This window comes from Coptis chinensis, chromosome 4 (assembly GCF_015680905.1).
Source record: "Coptis chinensis isolate HL-2020 chromosome 4, ASM1568090v1, whole genome shotgun sequence".
NCBI lineage: Eukaryota > Viridiplantae > Streptophyta > Magnoliopsida > Ranunculales > Ranunculaceae > Coptis > Coptis chinensis.
In genome coordinates, this window is record NC_141459.1 from 100,046,714 (window position 1) to 100,067,478 (window position 20,765).

The following is a 20,765-nucleotide window of genomic DNA, read 5'->3' on the forward strand; positions in this document are numbered from 1 at the left end:
AACAATTTTTTGTGATTAGATTTGCCAATATTTGATCGGCAAATTCACCGATGGACAATGCCCACTACATAAACAACAGATTTATATACCCCACTTGCAATATGCCAATGTTAAAATTTTCCACTAGCAAGTGTACAAACATTTACATTTCCCCACTACATCTCATACCAACACAATAATACTCTTCTTTTTCTTCATTTATAACGCAACACAACATTAATTTCACAACACGTAACTAAGTAAGTAATTCACACACACCTTATTAAGACCCTGAGTAACAGAAGCCAAAATAGGTACAGGATCAGAAAGCAAAACTTGCTCCACATGCAAAACAGCTGAAAGTCTCCAATATAAAGTTGAGTCCCAGGAATTATTTTGCCGTTTTAAGTTTTATTATTAAAAAAAACATGTTTTAGTCCCACATCGTATTTTTATACAGTGTTTATTACGTATTTATTAAGTTTGATAATAGAAACAGATGCTGAGGACTCGGGTCACTCGAGTGGAAACCCCACTCCCCGACGAGGCATCTCACCACCTACCGCCCCACTTCCTGCTGAGGACATGGCCGGGGAAACACGACCCCTCACTGAGGCTGAACCCCCCCTGTCATCGAGGCACTTCCACCCCCTTCTCGGTGAAGGGGCTCCGCCCAATTTTTTTTACTTGGCTGATCTTGATGACCTCCGGAGCACAGAATATGATTGTCTTAATGTATACCTTGAAAAGCTGACTGTTCCAGACATTAAGATGAAGGTGCATGCTAGTGTTTGTCATTCAGAATTAGTTATTCAAGAAATTTTAGAGAGACAGGTGGGCCTATCTCGTGTATCATCAGTTGAAAGTTGCTTGGATATTCTCGCTGAGGTTGTAACTAATACATGCAAAGGGATATCACGAGACACGGTGTAAGATATTCCCAACATGCGTCTAGTTTAGATTTTTCTTTCCACTTGTTATTACTTATTCTATGGAGCATATCCAAAAAAAACAGGGGATGAGGTTTGTGTGTGAGGAGCTAATTGTCTATTTGCGCTGTATTGTTTATCCTTTTTAGTGCATTTAAAATGCTAAAATATGCAACCAGGAGTGAAGAACAGGTAGTTGAATTTTCTGCATGGAATCAGTGGAGATCAAGGAATCTCTTATACTTGCTCAACAAGAGAACACTTAGACTGCTCTCAGTGCCAAGTTGATATTTTCTGCTCCTAAGGTTCAGTGGCTTCAGGTGTTCGAAAGATTGAAAGTTTCAAACGAAGCCCACGAGGATCTTGAGATGATAGTAAGTTGGTTCTTGCGATCGTTAATCACTTGTTCTTTTCAATGATTATCTTATTTTCTTGGCATTTCTACGAAAGTTAAGAGTTATAGTTCCATATTCAGATATGTATACATAATCTTTCTTTAGATAAATTGTTATACACATTCTCTCCAGAAAAAAAACCTATTCAAAATATTTAATTTCTGAAGCCTGACTAAAACTTGTAAAATTAGTGTGAATTTCAGATATTCAAAATATTTAATTTCACATATTCAAAATATTTGTTGAATTTTTTTCTTAAAGCTAATCAAATGGTAAAAGTACTTATTTTGTGCCTCTGCTCATGAAGTCCTGTACGAAGTCCCACGCTTTAAAGTCTATCTTTCAGTTCTCAATGAATAAAATGAATTCCACTGTCTTCATCGGCTTATCCCAGACAAAAAGAAATCTAGAACAAAGTTAGTACAGCTTTCAGAACTTCATGCACTTTTGGATTATGTAATAAGGTAAGATTTGAGATGATGTAATAGCGTGTGTAAGATGTAATGTATACGCGATAAGTTGGACGACGAAATAACGAGGGAAAGGAAAGCAAAATATAATGTTGGAAGATCAGATTTATTAGGAATATTAGGGTTAATTAGACTAAACCCCCCATTTTATGATTCCTTAGACATAAACCCCATTCTGTTTTCTCCCCATCACACCAATGTCAATATTTTACTTAATATCCTAACTGTCCTTGCTGTGTTTAGTGCACAAACTCCTCCACCCTGCAAAATTTAACACTCAATTCAAAGTCTGCAAATATTGAAATATGAAATATACTATTTGCAAAAGCACGACAAGCTGGATTCCTCTACAGGCCTACTATGGTAAGGTTTTTTTAAAAAATCAATGGAAGAAATGAAACATACTCTTTGCAACTTCTAGAAGCAAGTTGAAGACCTTCACAATATTTTAACTCCTTATTGAAACCAAACTGACCTGTGAGATTCTTGCAGCGAGGTTTAAAATGGACAGGGAGGTAATTAGGACAGTTTTCCACAAACGCTCTACACCAACAATATAACCACAATATGATATAAAATAAATTAGATTAGAAAGCCGGCGCACAAGCTCTAAGGATTATACCAAACTTCTGTTAGGACACATCATCACTTCATTGGTAAACCAAAATAACGTGGATGTTGCTTTTGCACCTAAATGAGCCAATAAACATTGGTAATAATGTTGCAAGAGAACAATGCAACTTCCTTTGCAAAAGCAGTCTCTACAATCTCCAATCACTAAAAAAGTGGAAAAGAGCATTGGATTATATTAATCCTGGAAGGATGGGTCTAAGGAAGACAACTGCAAAATAGAGCAGAGACTATCATGGACTGCAGTTATGGAATTGGATGAAGTCTGGTGGACTTTCACAATCAACAAGCAATCCATAGCTCAAATACGATATTTCCCTTGCAATTTTAATATCTACTACTCCTATACAAAAACAAGGTTCTAAGCTACAACTCCTAGAGACACTACATCACTAATTAGTATACCACCAAATTTAGCAAATGTTACATAGCCAAAACTCAAAATAGACCTAAAACAAAAGCGTTTATGAGGATTTTGGTTGTCTTGGTAGGGACTAATAATATCTGACTACAAAAATCTCCATTTAGGATGTTGCAAACTCAACCAATGGTTTACGCTTCGCTACCATTTCAAAATTACAAACAAATTATTTAAATTTTGCATTCATGATGTGAATTTGGAGTAAGATTTAAAACCACAAGTGACCCCTGACTACACTTTTATCCTCAAAGCCAATACTGACCACGCTTTTTTTTTTTTTTTTTTTTTTTTTTTTTTTTCTAAAAACAACTTGTGTGTCATAGCTTACACTAAACACAACAAGGGCAGTTAGGGTATTAAGTAAAATATTGATGTTGGTGTGATGGGGAGAAAACAGAATGGGGGTTTATGTCTAAGAAATCATAAAATGGGGGGTTTAGTCTAATTAACCCGGAATATTAATTGGAATACTAACAACAATGAGGCGCAGCATAGCCGGTCCGGGCTTGGGTTTGCTCCCCAGTGGTCACCGGCTCAAGTGGCCAAAAAAAGAAAAAAGTTTGTGATTCAGATCAATTCTACATATTTTGAAACAGTTACTTCTATATCTTCAATTAAATTTGTCGATAATTCAAAAGTGCAAAGAAATTATAACAATTTCGTTCAAGCTTACAAAGTTACAGTCATAGTACAAAATATCCCGATATATCACGATATTTGGGGATATCTATCCAGATTTCAGAGAAAGATATATAAATATCACGATATGTTCAGAGATATATATGACTGCAAATATCTGCGATATTTGTGATATTTTGCGATATTTGGAGATATTTGACGATATTTTGTGTATATAACAATGTTATTTAATATTTACCATTATATTTCAAATAAATATAAATAATGTATCATGATATATCAAAAAATATCCAATATATCCACGATATTTATCGATATTTTGGATATATCCAAGATATTTGCATGTGAAACAATGTCAAATATCTCCAAAGAGGGGGATATATCCACGATACATATCCAGAAATTGAATATGGATAAATACCCATTTTCTGATATTTTGTATTATGGTTACAGTAATGAACTAATGATATTTGTACAAAGCTGTATATTGGCATAAACAAAGTTAGTACTTTTGTTCCACTTGTGCTTAGTTTATCTTTCAGAATTTCTTCGCCACTACTTATGTTAGTTCACATGGAGCTTTAACTTAATGCTACTCTTCTAAACTCTGATTATGAACCTTGAGGATCAATGCATAAGCATGTGTGCTATATGGCGGTAAGGAGGTGGTGTGGAGAACTCTTCGCTCCACTCGCTATAAACATATATTTGTTCCTTCACTCACTTGCATTGGTTCAACATAATATCCTTTCTACTTGGAATATTGTATAGCGGAGAATGTCAAGTCGTCAACCAAGCAAAGTTGAGATTCTTATGTCTTTTTCTCCCACCAAACAATTGAAAATTGACTACCAATATCACCAGTTATAGTGAACATTTATAGGGGTAGTAATAACCATAAAAAAATAATAGTGGTAGTAATATATATGTAGCTCTGGATCATATTCTTTCGAGTTAGCTATATAACTTAAAGCAACTGTATGTGTGTGAGAAGCTGATTGTGGGAACCTCTGAGTATGGGAAGTATGAAGAGGATCGTATTCATGACATGGGAAAGGAGACTCACAGGTGAAGGGAATGTTGTTAGTCTCGGCCGTGTACAACAAAAAAAGGCGATTAACTGGTGGGACGGATTGGCTGCTGTACAGCGGCTATTGTGGAGGTTCAAGTCACAATGGAGACAGTTCGGTAAATCTAACAGGAATAGCATACGATTTAGATATGATCTGTACAGCTATTGTCAAAATTTTGATGATGGTATCCTTCATCATCTCTCAACGGATCCTACCTCATGACCAATTGGCCAGTGTCACCAGTGTGGTGTCTTATGTATTACTACAAGACCGTTTAGTTTATGCTCTGTGTTTAAACGTCTATAAATATACCGATTTGGATGATAGATACGTGTGACGATCAATCCACCACTTCAGATTTGTCTTGATGGTCTAAGGTAGGAAGCATCTCAAATTTAGTTAGTTGTGCTATGCATGATCATGTACCATCACCAAGTGTCCAACTTTTGTTGCAACTTCGTAAGCTTTTACTAGATATTTTCAAAATTTTGAGGGTGAGAGATTCCAAATATGATTCGGACTAAAGCGCCTGATCAACTTTAGAAACAATTAGTAGTACTGGTACATCCTTCTTCCAGTAGGATTTGGCATGACGGAAGTGTACAGACTGTGTTAGCAAGTAAGTAACTGTCGCAGACCTGTGTTTGATCCAAATTTGGGTCGGTTAACCTGTTTGAGTTAAATAAGGAGATGTAGTTGTGTTCCCCTTTTGCAGCTACAACGTCAACTTTCGTTGGCCTTACTGATCGAGTTTTACCATCTTCTTTTTCCGCTTTGTTGCTGAAGCTGCGCTGACAGGAGAGATTACAGGAATATTCAGCCCAACATGTACAATCTGGACAGTGGAGATGGAGAACGTGGATGCTACTTATCCGCAACAAAATACCATCTTCTTACAGTTTATCCTATTTTCCTATTGATATTATTGGCGTGTTTAGTGATCTATATTCTCTACAAGAACAAGAGAACTCCGTTATGGATAACTTGTACTATGGTTATGGCTTCAGTCTTAACTAGATTTTGAGCTCGGGCATACACCCGAGATCTTTTAGGTATTTTGGGTAAATCGCAATATTCGAACATTGTTTATGCCCTAAAACACTATTAAGATCAAATGTGTTATATGCTCCAATGCGTACTCTATCAATCTATCACATGTGTCCTATGCAGTTTAGATAAGGCATCCATTTCTGGTTGTGGTTTTGGTCTAGCACTTTTTGATGGAAAAAATTTAAATTATATGGCTTTTTCACCGAAGTTTCCTAGGAGTAAAAACTACTAAACCCAGTGACCCACTACTAACATTACTAACAATTTGCTTCATCTGCACAATCTCTCTCCTCAAATATCACTTTTATAATGTGTGATTCATGTAATGTCGGATTGAGTGGAACAATAACATGTTAAGCAAAAATTAATGCAGAGAACATAGTGTCTAGACTATTTTTGAACGTACAATATAATTTTTTTAATTGACTCTTGTGTTGTGTATATTTAAGTAAACAAACAAACTAATAATTGAAACAATGCAAATCTTTAATAATCATCACTAATATTGATGAATTCTTCTTTGTCGTCGGTTATGCATTACCAGTGGTGAAGATTAAAAAAAAAAATTAGAAGAGTTAAATGTCAACAATTTATGAAGATCCCAATAGAAGACGTTTATGCATGTTGTCCCATATAAAAGTTTATATCAAAAAGTTCCCAACCCATAAACATTGCTTCTTAAAAAAAATTGTAACCACACCAATTTCCCGTCCTTAATTGTGGGCTGTTATTTTCCAACGGATTAATTCTATCAACGTATTAAATATTTTATGCCCCATCAAGAAAATATATATAAGTCAAGACTCAAGAGAGAGATAAGTGGAGGCAGTATAGAAAGCTTTGCCAATTTGGAGGTCTTTAGGTTTCTGAAGAAGTCAAGAGTTTTAATTGAGAGAGAAGTCTACATGGTGACATTGTAGGGGATATTAGAAAAGGCTAACTCTTATATTAGAGTGCCACCTAGGAGAGAGAAAATTCTCCATTGGAGGTCTCTACTTTAGTATATAGATAGTAGATACTAGATTTTGGACCGGACATACGCCCGGGATCTATTAAATATTTTGTGTGCTCAAAAGGCTTTACAAAATGTCTCACACAAATTTTCGAATCAGAATATATTTTTATTGAAAATAAACCGAAATACGTTAATGAGCATCGATTATGGTGCATAAGTACTTGGAAACTAAAAAATCAAATTGAGATAGCCTATTCACTTTGTGGTTTAGGATATTAATCCATAATTTTCAAATAAAATTATCTTAAACTCGATCTAGCTTGTATAATAGTTTTCTTATATTTATGGTGATTTAGCGGCAAATTTTCGAATCAGAATATATTTTTATTGAAAATAAACTGAACTACGTTAATGAGTAGCGATTATGGTGCATGAGTACTTGGAAACTAAGGGATCAAATTGAAATAGCCTCTTCACTTTGTGGTTTAGGATATTAATCCGTAATTTTCAAATAGAATTATCTTAAACTTAATCTAGCTTGTATAATAGTTTTCCTAGATTTATGGTGATTTAGCGGCAAATTTTCAAATCATAATATATTTTTATTGAAAATAAACCGAAATACGTTAATGGTAGCGATTATGGTGCATAAGTACTTGGAAACTAATGGATCAAATTGAGATAGCCTCTTCACTTTGTGGTTTAGGATATTAATCCATAATTTTCAAATGGAATTATCTTAAACTCGATCTAGCTTAGTTTGTATAATAATTTTATTAGATTTATGGTGATTTAGCGGTAAATCATCACCACTCGGCTTACGTACTAATGTGTACAAATCACTAAAATAGATTGATTGTTTTCATATCCTCAAAGAATATACTACTCCCACTTGAAAAGATTTATTACATGAACGTGTCCTACGAACGTGTGTCATTATATTAAATTATTCTAAAAAATATTAGCAACTATACATAGCTATGAGATATGAAAATTATATTAATTACTCATTTAAATTTCTTGCACCACTCTCTATAAAAAGAAAACATCAAACCTTGATAAAACTCATCGACTTCTTTTTATTGTTCGGTTTAACAATAGAAGTTTGATTGAAGTTTTGTGAGAATGCCCAATATGGTGAAGATAATATTGAAGCTACTTGAATAGCAAGACATTCCCAATCACAATAAAAGAATTGTGATAAACACTACTTAAAATGCAAAACTATATTTGTCGAGACATTTATTCCCCTTACATATAATACAAAAATATTTTAGGGTTATTAGTTCAATGCATTTGCATCAAATTTCTGATTTTCCATTAATTATTCTTTGAGTTTAGTTTAATGTAGTACGTTGCATCCAGTTTTCAATTTCTCATTAATTATTCTTTGAGGTTAGTTTAATGCAGTTGCATCAAGTTTCCGATTTCCCATTAGTTATTGTTTGAGGTTAGTTCAGTGCAATTGCATCCACTTTATGATTTCCCGTTAGTTATTCATTAATGTTAATTCAGTACAGTTGCATCCAGTTTTTTATGTTTCGTTAATTAGTATTTGAGATTAGTTCATTGCATTTGCATCCAGGTTCCAATCTCCCGTTAATTACTCTTTGAGGTTAGTTCAATACATCTGCATCCAGTTTCTGATTTCACGTTAATTGTTTTTCTAGGTTAGCTCGATAGTTTACAATTTCTATACAGTTTGCATACATGTAAGAGTCTGTTTTTATAAATTTACTTTCGTTTTGGGTTCTTAATTACTCATAATTACTCATGTGAGAAGGCTAAAAAAGCAGATATTTATGCTTTGAGGTCAGTGCGATGTAGTTACATCCGACTTCCGATTTCCAGTTAACTATTTTTTTTAGGTTATTTCAATGCATTTGCATCCAATTTCTGATTTCCCGTTAGTTAATCCCTAATTTTAGTTTAATGCAGTTGCATCTAGTTTTTAGTTTTTCATTAATTATTCTTGGAGGTTAGTTCAATGCAGTTGCATCCAATTTTCGATTTTATGTTAATTGTTCTTTGAGGTTAGTTCAATGCATTTGCATCAAGTTTTCAATTTCCCGTTAATTATTTTTTGAGGTTAGTTCAATGCAGTTACATCAAATTTATAATTTTCTGTTAATTATTCATTTAGGTTAGTTCAGTGCAGTTTCATCCATTTTTTAATGTTTCGTTAATTAGTCTTTGAGATTAGTTCGTTACATTTGGATCCAGTTTCTAATTTTCCGTTAATAACTCTCTAAGGTTAGTTCAATATATTTGCATCTAGTTTCTGATTATTTATGCTTTGAGGTTAGCTCAATGCAATTATATCCGATTTTTTATTTCCCATTAATTATCCTTTGAGATTATTTCAATACATTTGCATTTAGTTTCTGATTTCCCACCACCATTCTATGAGGTTAGTTCAATGCGCTTGCATTCGGTTTTGATTTTTGTTAATTATTTTTTGAGTTTAGTTTAATACATTTGCATCCAGTTTTTGGTTTCCCATTAATTAATTATCTGAGGTTTGTTTGATGTATTTGCATACCGTTTCCGATTTCCCGTTAAATATTTTTCAAGGATTTGCATCCAATTTATAATTTCCTGTTAGTTATTATCTGACGTTAGTTTAATGCAATTGCATCCAGTTTCCGATTTCTAGTTAATTACTTTTTGAGTTTAGTTTATTGCATTTGGATAAAATTTCCGATTTCCCGTTAATTACTTTTTGAGCTCAGTTATGTATTTGAATCCAGTTTCCGATTTCCTTTTAATTATCCAATGTGGTGTGTAATACCAATTTCTACTGATCTATCTGTAGTGTCTTTGCAAACATGACATAAAAAATAAATTATGTTTGATTTACTATGTGGGATCATCGAAGATTATCCAGTTCCTGATTTCCCATTAATTATTCTTTAAATTATGCATGACTCACTATGTGGAATCTTCAAAGATTATCTATGAACGGGTGTTGTTATATTAATTATTCTTAAAAATATTTGCAAATATGTAGAACTATTATATATTAATATTATATTGATCACTCACCCAAATTTCTTATAACGTGAAAACTTCATTCTCCATTAAAAAAAAAATAACTCACCTTTGATAAAACCCTTCAACTTCATTTTGTTGTTTAATAATAGAAGTTTGATTCAAGTTTTGTAAGATTGCTTAATAAGGTGAAGTTCATATATATATATATATATATATATATATTGAAGCTACTTGAATAACAAGGAGTTCCCAATCATACAGAAAGAGATAAGATAAACATCACTTTAAATACAAAATTATACTTATCGAAACATTCCCACAACATATAACCCAACTATGTTTTGAAGCCGGTTAGTTCAATGCATTTGCTTCTAGTTTCTTATTTTTCGTTATTTATATTTTGAAGTTAGTTCAATGCAGTTGCATCCAATTTCCAATTCCCACTATTTATTTTTTGAGATCAGTTCTATGCAGTTGCATCCAGTTAGTTTATGATTTCTCGTTGATTATTCTTTTCGGTTAGTTTAATACATTTGCATCTAATTTTCAATTTCATGTTAATTGTTCTTTGAGATAAGTTCAATGCATTTGCATCTAGTTTCTGATTTCCCGTTAATTATTCTGTGAGATTAGTTTAATGCATTTGCATCCAGTTTTCGATTTCTCATTTATTATTTGATAAAGTTGCATTTGCATCTAGTCTTCGATTTCTTGTTAATTATTGTTTGAGATTAGTTCAATGAATTTGCATCCAGTTTTCGATTTACTGTTAATAATTTCTTGAGGTTAGTTTAATGTATTTGCATCCAGTTTATTTTTTGAGATTAGTTCAGTGCAATTGCATCCGGTTTCCGATTTCCCGTTAATTATTTTTTAAGATTAGTTCCACGCATTTGCATAATGTTTCTAATTTATAATTAATTTTTCTATGAAGTTAGTTCAATACAGTTGTATCTAGTTTTCGATTTCCCGTTAATTTAATCTTTGAGGGTTAGCTCAATGCATTTCCATCCAGTTTCTGATTTTCAGACAATTATTTTTTTATGTTAGTTTGATGTATTTGCATCTAAATTTTGATTTTCCGTTAATTATTTTTTGATGTTAGTTTAATGCAGTTCTATCCATATTCCAATTTTCTATTAATTAATTTTTAAGATTAGTTTAATGCTTGCATTTGCATTCAGTTTTCAATTTCCCGTTAAATATTATTTGAGGTTAGTTCGATGCATTTGCATCCAGTTTTCGGTTCCCCATTAATAGTTTTTTTATGTTAGTTTCATTCAGTATTATATATTTTTTAAAATATTTGTCATTATTGCTTTGCCGTTATTTTTATTTTTTATTTTTTTTCCATTTTCTATTATATATTTTGTGAGGCCGTGTTAAAGATATATTCGAAATAAGTCGGTGTTTTATCATAAACACTAAAATTGTATGATTTGTAATAGAGAATTAGTTTCTACAAATCACGTATTTTTTAGCAATTTTTTTTTATTTGATCAAATATATAAGAATTGGAACACTAAAAGTGTTTGATTCGTAAGAGGAAATTACCTTTTACAAATTACCTATTTTTTAGCCATTTTTTTTATTTGATAAAATATATAAGAATTGGAAATACACTCAAGCTCTCCAAATATAAGAATTATAAATACAATCAAACTCTCTAAAGATTATTTTTCATATTAGAGTGCCACATAAGAAATATAAAAAACTAACTCTCATAGTAGAGTGCCACATAGGAGAGAGAAAATCTTTCATTAGAAGTCTCCGCTTTAGTATATAGATAGTAAATAGTAAATATGAAAATTGCTACATGGGAATATGTGGAGGCAGGATACATAGTCAATTTGAATGTCGGGGAGATGTCTCGTTAGGATACTAGTTTGTTATGAATAATATGTTTACTCTCTAATCTTGATGATGAGAGCTTCATTTACTTATTTCCCTTTTATAGATGATCCACTCATTATCATACTATTGTTTTGATTGTTTTGTTTTATCATACTATTAAGGGCAGGTGAAAATTTTGAAGTTTATTGCCTTGCTATTTAGGATTCTATCTATTACTCGATTTATATCAAAATAATATCATTGACGATAAACAAATAAAACATATAATGGGAAATTGAGAGAGAGGAAAACATATTAAGGTGAAGAAATTAGTGTGGCAACTTCTAGCACATAATAATGGAGATAGTAGAAGCAGAGAGCATGGTTGAGATTAGATGGAAGAGTTCGACTCTAGCCGAGTATCTTTAGGAAGCACTCAGAGAAGCAATTGGCCCTGGTGGGAAGTGGGAACCATCAAGTGCTACAAGCTCTCCTATCAAGTATATCAATATTCATTGCAAGAGACCTCATTGGATAACCTACAATGGCACATCTCGAGTAGCTTCAGTCTCTAAATTTCTGTCGTAATCCATTATGTTTTCCTTGCTGACTCGTTATTTCCGAGATCTGTACATCACTACATCCGAATAGGTTCTAGAACTAACATATTTGTGTTCGAATATCGATCTATTACATTTTATTATGTCAATCTTGAACCTGATCACACTTTTTTTCAGGAGGTTGCTTTGAGTACGCATCAATGAACTAGATAATTGTTATCAATCGCTGAATTACATAAGCCGTCTTAATCCTCCAAGCATCATCACCTGACACTTAGTCCCACATCGTATTTTTATACAGTGTTTATTACGTATTTATTAATTTTGATAGTAGAAACAGATGCTGAGGACTCGGGTCACTCGAGTGGAAACCCCACTCCCCGACGAGGCATCCCACCACCTACCGCCCCACTTCCTGCTGAGGACATGGCCGGGGAAACACGACCCCTCACTGAGGCTGAACCCCCCCTGTCATCGAGGCACTTCCACCCCCTTCTCGGTGAAGGGGCTCCGCCCAATTTTTTTTACTAATATGCAGATTACTTTTTCAAATGGTTTTACAAATGTTTTGAAACAATGTGTTGTGTGATTCTTGGCCAATATGCAGATGCTGAAATGTGGCAGTTTGGCTGTCTGGTTGAATGCAAGACATTCAGTGGTACGATGAGTTTCTCTTCTGTTTAGCTTAACTTTAATCTTTAGTCACACAGACCACCTCTAGGGGTTACCACTCCCACTCTTACTTTTAAACTCCCAAATCATCCATCATCAGAAGTACGAATTGCTTTCGAGACTATCAAATTAGCTGAGCTGTGTTTTATGTGCTATGTTAGCTTCACAACTCATTTTGACATAAATTATTAACTTCAGGTATAAGACGTTTGTCATTTGATGGATTTTTTGACTTTTTTATTGGGTGTCTTAGACTGTAAGGAGGGAAATAATTTCAGGTATAAAATTTTGCTTTTCCTCACTCTTTAGGGTGTCTTGAACTGTAAGGGGGATATTCGCGAGTATGTTTTACTTGGCAGTAAAAAACTTCCATATTGTAGGAAAATATTATTCTCCACGCCTGTGAATTTTTTCTGAGGATTCATTGCGGAAGGGACGTGGAGCAAATTCACTTGGCAATCAACTTTACTATGTCAAGGAAGTTCTTTTATATCAAGTGAGACTTACTCGTCAAAATTCTCTCAATTAGTCGATAACACCTTTTCAATGTTTCCTGGTTTCTAATTTCAACTTCTTACAGTGAGCATGAAACAATGGTTTTGAAAATGGTTTTTTTAAGCCAAAAATATAGTCTGCTCTTGAAACAATGATTCTATATTGTTTAGCTTTCTTCAATTTGTTTTAAAATACTTTCTGTTTTCTCAAAAAAGAAATGTCTCTTTTCTTTTATATTAAGGATTTACTTTCTCTCTTTTTTACTTAGTGTTTGTGTGTTTATTCTTATAAAAATGTTTTTCTTGTATCCTAAACTTTTTTTAATAATGGTTTTGAAACGACAATTCAGTTACTATATACTTTTTATTATTCTTTGGCATGGAATGTGAAATGTAGCATTTGTGGACGACTTTAAAGCATTTAGAAGGAAATTTGAGTCTCACTTGCACAGTTACACGTAGAGAGCCAGAGCCAGAGCCAGAGCCAGAGCCAGTTCAATAAACCTTCACATTGTGGTTTAGAGGCCAACTTAAGGAGAGAATAGGTATTAGGTGCATGTACTTTAGTTTCTCAGATGGGTCCTTTATCTGGAAAAACTTCAACCTCTCCTGTTGGGTCTTTTCTTCTCTGAGTACCAAGCAAAAAAAAAATCTTCTCTGAGTTATTTATTGTTTAGTACTTATTATTATGCTCGGGGATTTGAGGTGTTTCTCTTATTTTCAAAATGAAACTTCACATTTTGGTTTTACCTTACTCTTTAGGGTGGATTGGGTCATTGGGAAATTCCGTGTAGTAGGAATTACGGGTGTGCAAAAAAGTAGTATGAAATGCTAAAACATCTTATCATAATAAATAATAAATACTAAAACTTTATAGCACGGTAACTGATATGGTCATTTGTTATTAAATCTTAGCTTCTGAAAAGTTTGGATATTGTAGTTGATATTTAAAGCATATTAGGAGGTGCTGCCACAATTTCACATAGCAGTCTCATACTCTATTCTGACCTGTTGCTGAAAATTATGAGCACTTCTTCAGTGCGCAGGTCGTAAGGTGCGCAGGTCGTCAGCGCCTTTGGATTCAGTACTTCTGCCTCGAAATACACACGCACCCCCTTGATGAGTGGCCGAGATGTAATGGCGCACCATACATCTCGCGCACGGTAGATTTAGCCGAAAATTATTAGGATCAAGATTTCTGCTGCCCGCCTAGTCAATCCTTGATTCCACTTCTCTATCCTGTAGGTAATAAATGCACGTAGCTGCGTGGCAGCTGAACTGGTGGGAGAAGTGGACAATCTCAACCAAAAACGTCTTCGTGCCTTAGACTCCTAAAAAGCATTCGAAGATGCGCCTCCTTTCAATTACCATTGTAGTGTTGCTTCATATTCTCTGAAGCTGAAATCTTTATTTGTTCTACTCTGGTTGTTATCTAACTCAATGTTCTGTGTTTGCTGACCGTGATCTCTAAACAAATGTAATGAGAAGTGGTTGTAATTTTGGTAGATGATTAGAACTATGCAGTTAACTGGTGTTATATGGTCATAGTTGAGCATTCGTGAATCAGTCCGCGAACAATTTATTCAGCTTATAGTGACTTACAGAACTGTTATAAACTCTTGTTGAAATCTTTATTCACGAAGAATCAGGAGTTTTGGGGGCACTGGTGGGATGAATGACCGGTGTTCCTATTTCATTACTTGTAATTTGTAAGTAGACAAACTTCCTTTACTTGGGGTTGTCCAGGCAAACTTGGATTGGGTGAATAAAATTTGACAGTATATAAAATGGCTGTCCCCAACTAGAAGAATGCTTTCTTCTGACTGTATATAACCTTTTTCGTAAAATTAGTTTCCCATTTGAAGGAACTTTTGTGATGTGTGATCGAATAACTAAGTTGAGATATGAATAGTGATTGTTCATACTCCAAATAAGTATGAACAATCAATATTCATACTATATATACGGGGTCGTTTTGGTTTGGCCGGGCCATTTATTATTTTGTGCTAGGGGCATACTTTACTTTTCATCTACTTGAACAATTTTTAATTTCGCGTCAAAAATATAATTGGCATTTCATCTACCCTGTCCTTGTGAGTGATTAAAAAAATATAGTTATGAGAAGTACTTTTCCCCCGATCTGTCCTGGAGAGTCACTCTGTGGAAAAATAGATGCACATCGTATCGTTATTTCTTACACAATGATCTTTTAGCAAACACTTTTGTGATCTATGTTTGTGAAAAATGCAAGTTTTTTGAATTACAAATAGTTATAGGAATTCAAATAGCTATCTTCCTTCCAACATTGAAGCTGTTAGCTCATTCTTGGAACAGTTATCTGGACCACTTGATGAAGATTGAGTGAGAAGACTTTCTCTGATGAAGAAAGCTGGTTTTTTGGGTGTTACTAGATCCATTGTTTCACTTGTGAGCATGATCACAACAGAGGCCATTGATGGTCGATCTGTGGCATCTTCTTGGACACACAAAAGCCCCAGATGAATGCACTTGATAACATCTTTAACATCACTTCTTGCTTCATTAACTAACAACGGATCAATTAACTCTGACCCCTTGTTTTCACTCCAAAGTCTCCATGCCTGGGGCATAATAAACACTTACGTTAGAAGAGAAGGTAGACTACAACATGAAAGAAGAGTTATTGAAAAGGTCTATTACTCACGTATCCTAGAAGACTGAATGAATTCTCAGAGTGATAAAAGCTAGTAGTTTTCTTCCCAGTGACGATTTCAAGTAGTACAACCCCGAAGCTGAAGACATCAGATTTTGTTGAGAAAAGGCCATCTAAGGCATACTCAGGAGACATATACCCGCTGCGCTAAACCAAGGTACAAGTGTACAACATAAAAAACTAGAACCAATACTGGATTGGAAAATGTACATCCTTCTACACATAGCAGAGACTCTACGGTACCATTTTCATTTACTCCTAAATGAAACTTAGAAATTCACTGTATGTATGCAAAAAACATAAACACATTTTGTTTTCTGAAATAATTCATTCCGCTTATATAATTTAGCTATTCAACTCTTGGTTTTAAACTTCTTCACTATAACTCCGCTCTAAATCATATAATACGTTCATATCTGAGCAGGGACAGAGCCATGATTCGAAAAACTTTTGGAGGTGCACCGGCGAAGCTTTGGAGTTTCAAAAAGTATCATACTGAGTCATATATCATATTCTTGATGGTCAGAAAGTCTTATACTTACTATGTGCCAACTACTCTGTTAGTATTTGCTTGAGTTTGATTTCCTCCAAAAATCCTTGCCATTCCAAAGTCTGAGATTTTTGGATTGAACTCGTCATCTAAAAGAATATTACTAGTCTTTAGATCTCTATGGATGATTCTCAGCCTTGAGTCTTGATGAAGATATAAAAGCCCTCGAGCAATGCCCACTATGATGGTGAAACGCTTTTCCCAGTCCAAGAATTTGGCGATGATTTTGATCTGTCGAAATTCAAAGTTTACATGTATTAACGCCTGAATAGTAACAAAAGTCAGGAGTAGTTATAGGAAATTAAAACTAAATAGATATGATCTTGTAGCTATTTAAGTTTTGTAAAACAAACCAAAGAGGAAGTAGTCCAAGCTTTTCTTCGCATGTATTAGTAGAGTAGCAACATCTCATCTCCTTGAATACAACAGCCTAAAAAAGTCTAACAAGGTTCCGGTGTTGAAGTTTTGCAATTAATATGATTTCAGTCTTGAACTCTTCTAGTCCTTGTCCAGAAGTTCGAGAAAGCCTTTTCACAGCTATTTCTTGTCCTCCTGATAGCTTGCCCTGGAACCACCAATTTTTCATTTTTGACAAAAGGTGATAGAGTGAAAACACCTTAAATTATAATGGTTTGGTTGATATTTTGTCACCTTGTAAACTGGCCCAAAACCACCTTGTCCAAGCTTATTGGAATCTGAGAAATTCTCAGTAGCTGCGGCGATACTACGAAAATCAAAGAATGGAACATCTAGCTCTTCCTTACCATTTCCTCTAAATTTATCTGCAATCCGACCTGGATGTCTTTAGCGCAACATCCAAAACACAGGCAAATAGTTTACTACTTTCCAAAAAGATAAAGTAAGTTCAGAAATTTACCATTTTCCTTAAACATTTTGCCCCTCCACCACCGACTGATGGTGCCGAGAAACAGAAGCCCGACGATAGTGGTAACAGGAATAATCACTGACAGTGATCTTCTAGTCCAAGAATGTTCTGAACAAAAGAAGAAAAAAAATGTCAAGTTAAAACAATTTCTCACCTTTTGTACAGTAACCAGCTAATGGATCCCAACGGAAGCTTGAAATGCAAATGCACCTTCTATTTCCCGTCCCTGACCTCTCTGGCATGCATGCTGAATGTGGCCAGTCCTCACAATCTTTTGGTAAATTGCAGAAGGGCTCCAATGGTGATTCCCACCCTATCTCCACTCCATATGACCAATCACTTACTGGCAGCCTTATAAGATCATTATGCACACTTGCATAAAACTCGCACCCAGTGTTCAACACACCAATCCTATGTAATGTTGAGGACGATTTGCCAGCAATATAACTACAGCAGGTCCTCATAGAGGAAAAACATTGCATTTTGTCCAGCATTATCATGGGGCATAAGCTTGACGAATTGCAATCTGTACCAGATGACCGAAGAGGACTAGGACAGTTGAACATGAAGATAGTATTATTAGAAGTCATGTGGAAAGGCAGCGAAGGATTTAACTGTATATCGCTATGGTAACTTTTTGCATAGCAGGAATTATTTGAGCTGTCCCATTTGATAACAATTGTGCGCATCTCTGGGATAATCTTATTAACTGCATAGCTGGAGTCCAATGCGTTGAAAGTATGGTAACCTGTGGAATCATCGCATTTGAAATTGCGATAAGCTGGATCTCCGCAGTTCGGTCCAGTACTTAAAGGATATGGAATGGCGTGTATGCCACAATTCTGACAAAGTCTTCGATTAGTCACTGCAGAGTTTTGGAAATGAGTATGGTGTTTAGGGGATTCAACCAAAACTTGAAGTTGGTAGTAGATACCAACGAACTATATAATAACAAGTTATCAGATCCCCCATGAATGTTAAGGCACTGAACTAACCAATTATGCCTTACACAAAATGCACCTCACCACTAACAATAGCGACTTAATTAGCTTATAGCTGCTTATATATGGGGCAGTAGATTTGTACCACCACAGTATAGCATCCCAACTCAAAGAGCCTCTACGCAGTGGAGGGTATTGGCAAATAACCATTAAACGAAACAAAACGTCCTTCGTAAGTATTACTAGGAGTCGCCAAATATAAGTTAGACTAGGAACCATCCATCGACCTCTATATATCAGATTGTTGAGCAGTCGAGAAACTTGTTCGCAAATTTATTGTGTCAAGATGTGGATGAGATAATGGAAGGTTGGTACATAGCTATGACCATCGAGCTGAGGAATGGGTAGAGAGTAATCTAATGGGTGATGAATTAAGATGGCTTGCTATATACTATGGTCATATTATATACTATGGTATAATCTAATGGCTCTACTTGGGATTGTGCAGGTTTATGACTTTATGGTTCTGGACAAACTCAACGGAGGAAAAAAAAATGAAACTCACTCTGTCTCTGGCAAAGCATTTTCTTTGCTGCTATAATGGCACTTAAAGCATGCAATTCAAAGGCCCCGTTACCATGAAGGAAAAATTAGTGAAGCCGACTTACCAATTTCCGAAGCATCTATACGTACGAAAATGTCACTAGGGTCAATTGTTGTTGCACCAGTAAAAACTCTAAAACTCCCATCCCAGATTAGGCATGAGATTATGCCAGCGCTGCTCCCATTCGTGTAAGCATAAGCATTACAAGTACATCTACTGAGGCATTCTGTTCGACAACTTTCTGCTGTTGCAGCTTCAAATGCAGAAGTGGGGACTACCGCCTTCACATTTTTTAAAGGATAGAACCCATCCTCTTCCTTTCCACACTGTAGAGGTGTCTTTCTCTTGCAACCACCAGAAAAATCTCCCAGCTCCCAGGCCTCTTGAGAAACAGGCTCAAAATTCGTTATGCACGCACAAGGCCCATCTGTGCGGTAATCATTTCCGCTGTTTCCGCCCACTAAATAAAAGGCGCCGTTAAAATAACAGCTACTATAAGGCCCACAAGACTCAAAGGTGCACAGAGTCTTTGGTAAATACCACACACGCCACCAGAATCCACTACGCCAAACGAGTAATGACAATAGTCCATTGACATCCAACACTAGCCTTGTTAAGTTTTGAGTAGAAAAATATGTGATGTAAGCTTCATCACCATTTCCAATTTTACTGAAGAAAAAATTATTTGTATCGTTTTCTGAAATCTTCTCAAATTGACTATCGTTCAAGGTTCCATTCCAGTATGAAACTGATGATCTCCACAGCCATAGTTGGTCAGAGTTAGAAGCAGTAGTTCCAAATGAAATGGTTCCAACTGCTGGGTCGCTCGAATTTTTCCATGAAGTAAGAAATCTATTTTTTGACTTGGTTGATATCCTTAGCTTCATACCTGGAAGAAATGCATCTGTTGGATGATCGAAACTCTGCCACAGAATAATCTCTGAGTTATTTTTCGAATTTTCTTCACGTACAACTAAATTCCCTGAATCCATAAGTACAGCAGTGGTTCTAGTTGATATAAAGGAACTATCTGTGGACCAAATAGCTTTCTCACTTCCATCTAAAACAACCAGATTACCATCCTCTCCTATCTTAACAACTCCTCTGGAATCTTTTACCGGGTATTCTCTGTTAGCAACCCAAACAACTCCTTGTGGCTGAATCTTGTGATACCATATCCCTACGTATCGGTTAGTTGAATTCTTGGGAGTGAAGAATCCTAATTCGAATAACCCGCCTGAGGAAACTATGGTTTGCCCATCTTTGATACTTTGGTTCCATGTCAAAGTGTTCATCTGTGCATTGCAGGACACTAGATAGAACGACCAAACAAAACTGAAACAAAAATGCCTTATTTCCATTTCGAAAATTGCTTGCAAGGATCAATAACGTCCTCCTCAGCTCCTTAGGAAATGAAATAAACTAAAACATTTTAGGAGAAATTTTGGGGCTCTCCCTGCTGCTCTTCATTGACATGAGAAAATGAAAATCAAATTGGATTGGGCAACCCTTAAAAAAAACAGGGAATTTTACAAGTTTGCCATCAAAGTCCCGGCCTAGCAACCAATTCAACCGGTATCGCCAAAACGAACCCTCCGGGCCGTTTCTGTTTACACTCAAACAACATAACTATATCATTTGAATGTATACTCAAACGATGTGACTATATCGTTTCATGTCGTTTGAATGTTAGTTTGAATAACACTCAAACTACATGACCAAAGCCTAATAAGTCGATTACTGAGGACCAAAGCCTAATAAATCGATTAGTGAGGACCCATTATTTAGGAAAACCAAAACCAAAAAGACCCAAAATGAAAATAACCCCCCCCCCCCCCGTCCAGATTGATATCATCAACCAAGAAAATTAATTCCCAAAAAATAACGATCCAATCCCCAAAACAAGACACAATTAAAAGTAAAAGCCAATTCATATACACAATAAATAAAACCAAACTTTATATTTCCATGTTTTATGTTTTTTGCAAAGATATAATA

General features: G+C 35.0%; 1 protein-coding gene, 1 long non-coding RNA gene and 1 pseudogene across 6 annotated transcripts in view; 2 read left to right on the forward strand and 1 right to left on the reverse strand.

Annotated features, from left to right (window-relative positions):
• Window positions 1-269: 269 nt before the first annotated feature.
• The window catches only part of LOC147506206 (uncharacterized), a 168,239-nt gene continuing 147,743 nt past the window's right edge, over window positions 270-20,765 (forward strand). Inside the window, exons 1-3 of one of the 4 annotated variants that reach the window (XR_015193621.1) lie at window positions 272-908; window positions 1,088-1,282; window positions 5,323-5,668. Coding sequence is in view for 1 of the 4 variants with exons in the window: in XM_086558459.1 (XP_086414585.1) it covers window positions 1,277-1,282 (6 nt within the window). In the remaining 3 variants the exon portion in view is untranslated. Of the gene's footprint in view, window positions 1,473-5,322; window positions 5,669-20,765 lie in introns of those variants that run through there. The other 3 variants (XR_015193620.1, XR_015193622.1, XM_086558459.1) reach the window with 3 other exon arrangements.
• Window positions 4,193-5,668, forward strand: LOC147506207 (uncharacterized). The gene is made up of 2 exons (XR_015193623.1): window positions 4,193-5,155; window positions 5,252-5,668. It is a non-coding gene; the product is annotated as an uncharacterized LOC147506207 (long non-coding RNA).
• Window positions 15,163-20,216, reverse strand: LOC147506208 (G-type lectin S-receptor-like serine/threonine-protein kinase At4g03230; annotated as a pseudogene). Its single transcript, XR_015193617.1, has 8 exons — window positions 18,832-20,216; window positions 17,377-18,087; window positions 17,214-17,330; window positions 16,988-17,130; window positions 16,690-16,901; window positions 16,329-16,567; window positions 15,778-15,928; window positions 15,163-15,694 (listed from the first exon to the last, which is right to left on the reverse strand). The product of XR_015193617.1 is annotated as a G-type lectin S-receptor-like serine/threonine-protein kinase At4g03230 (transcript).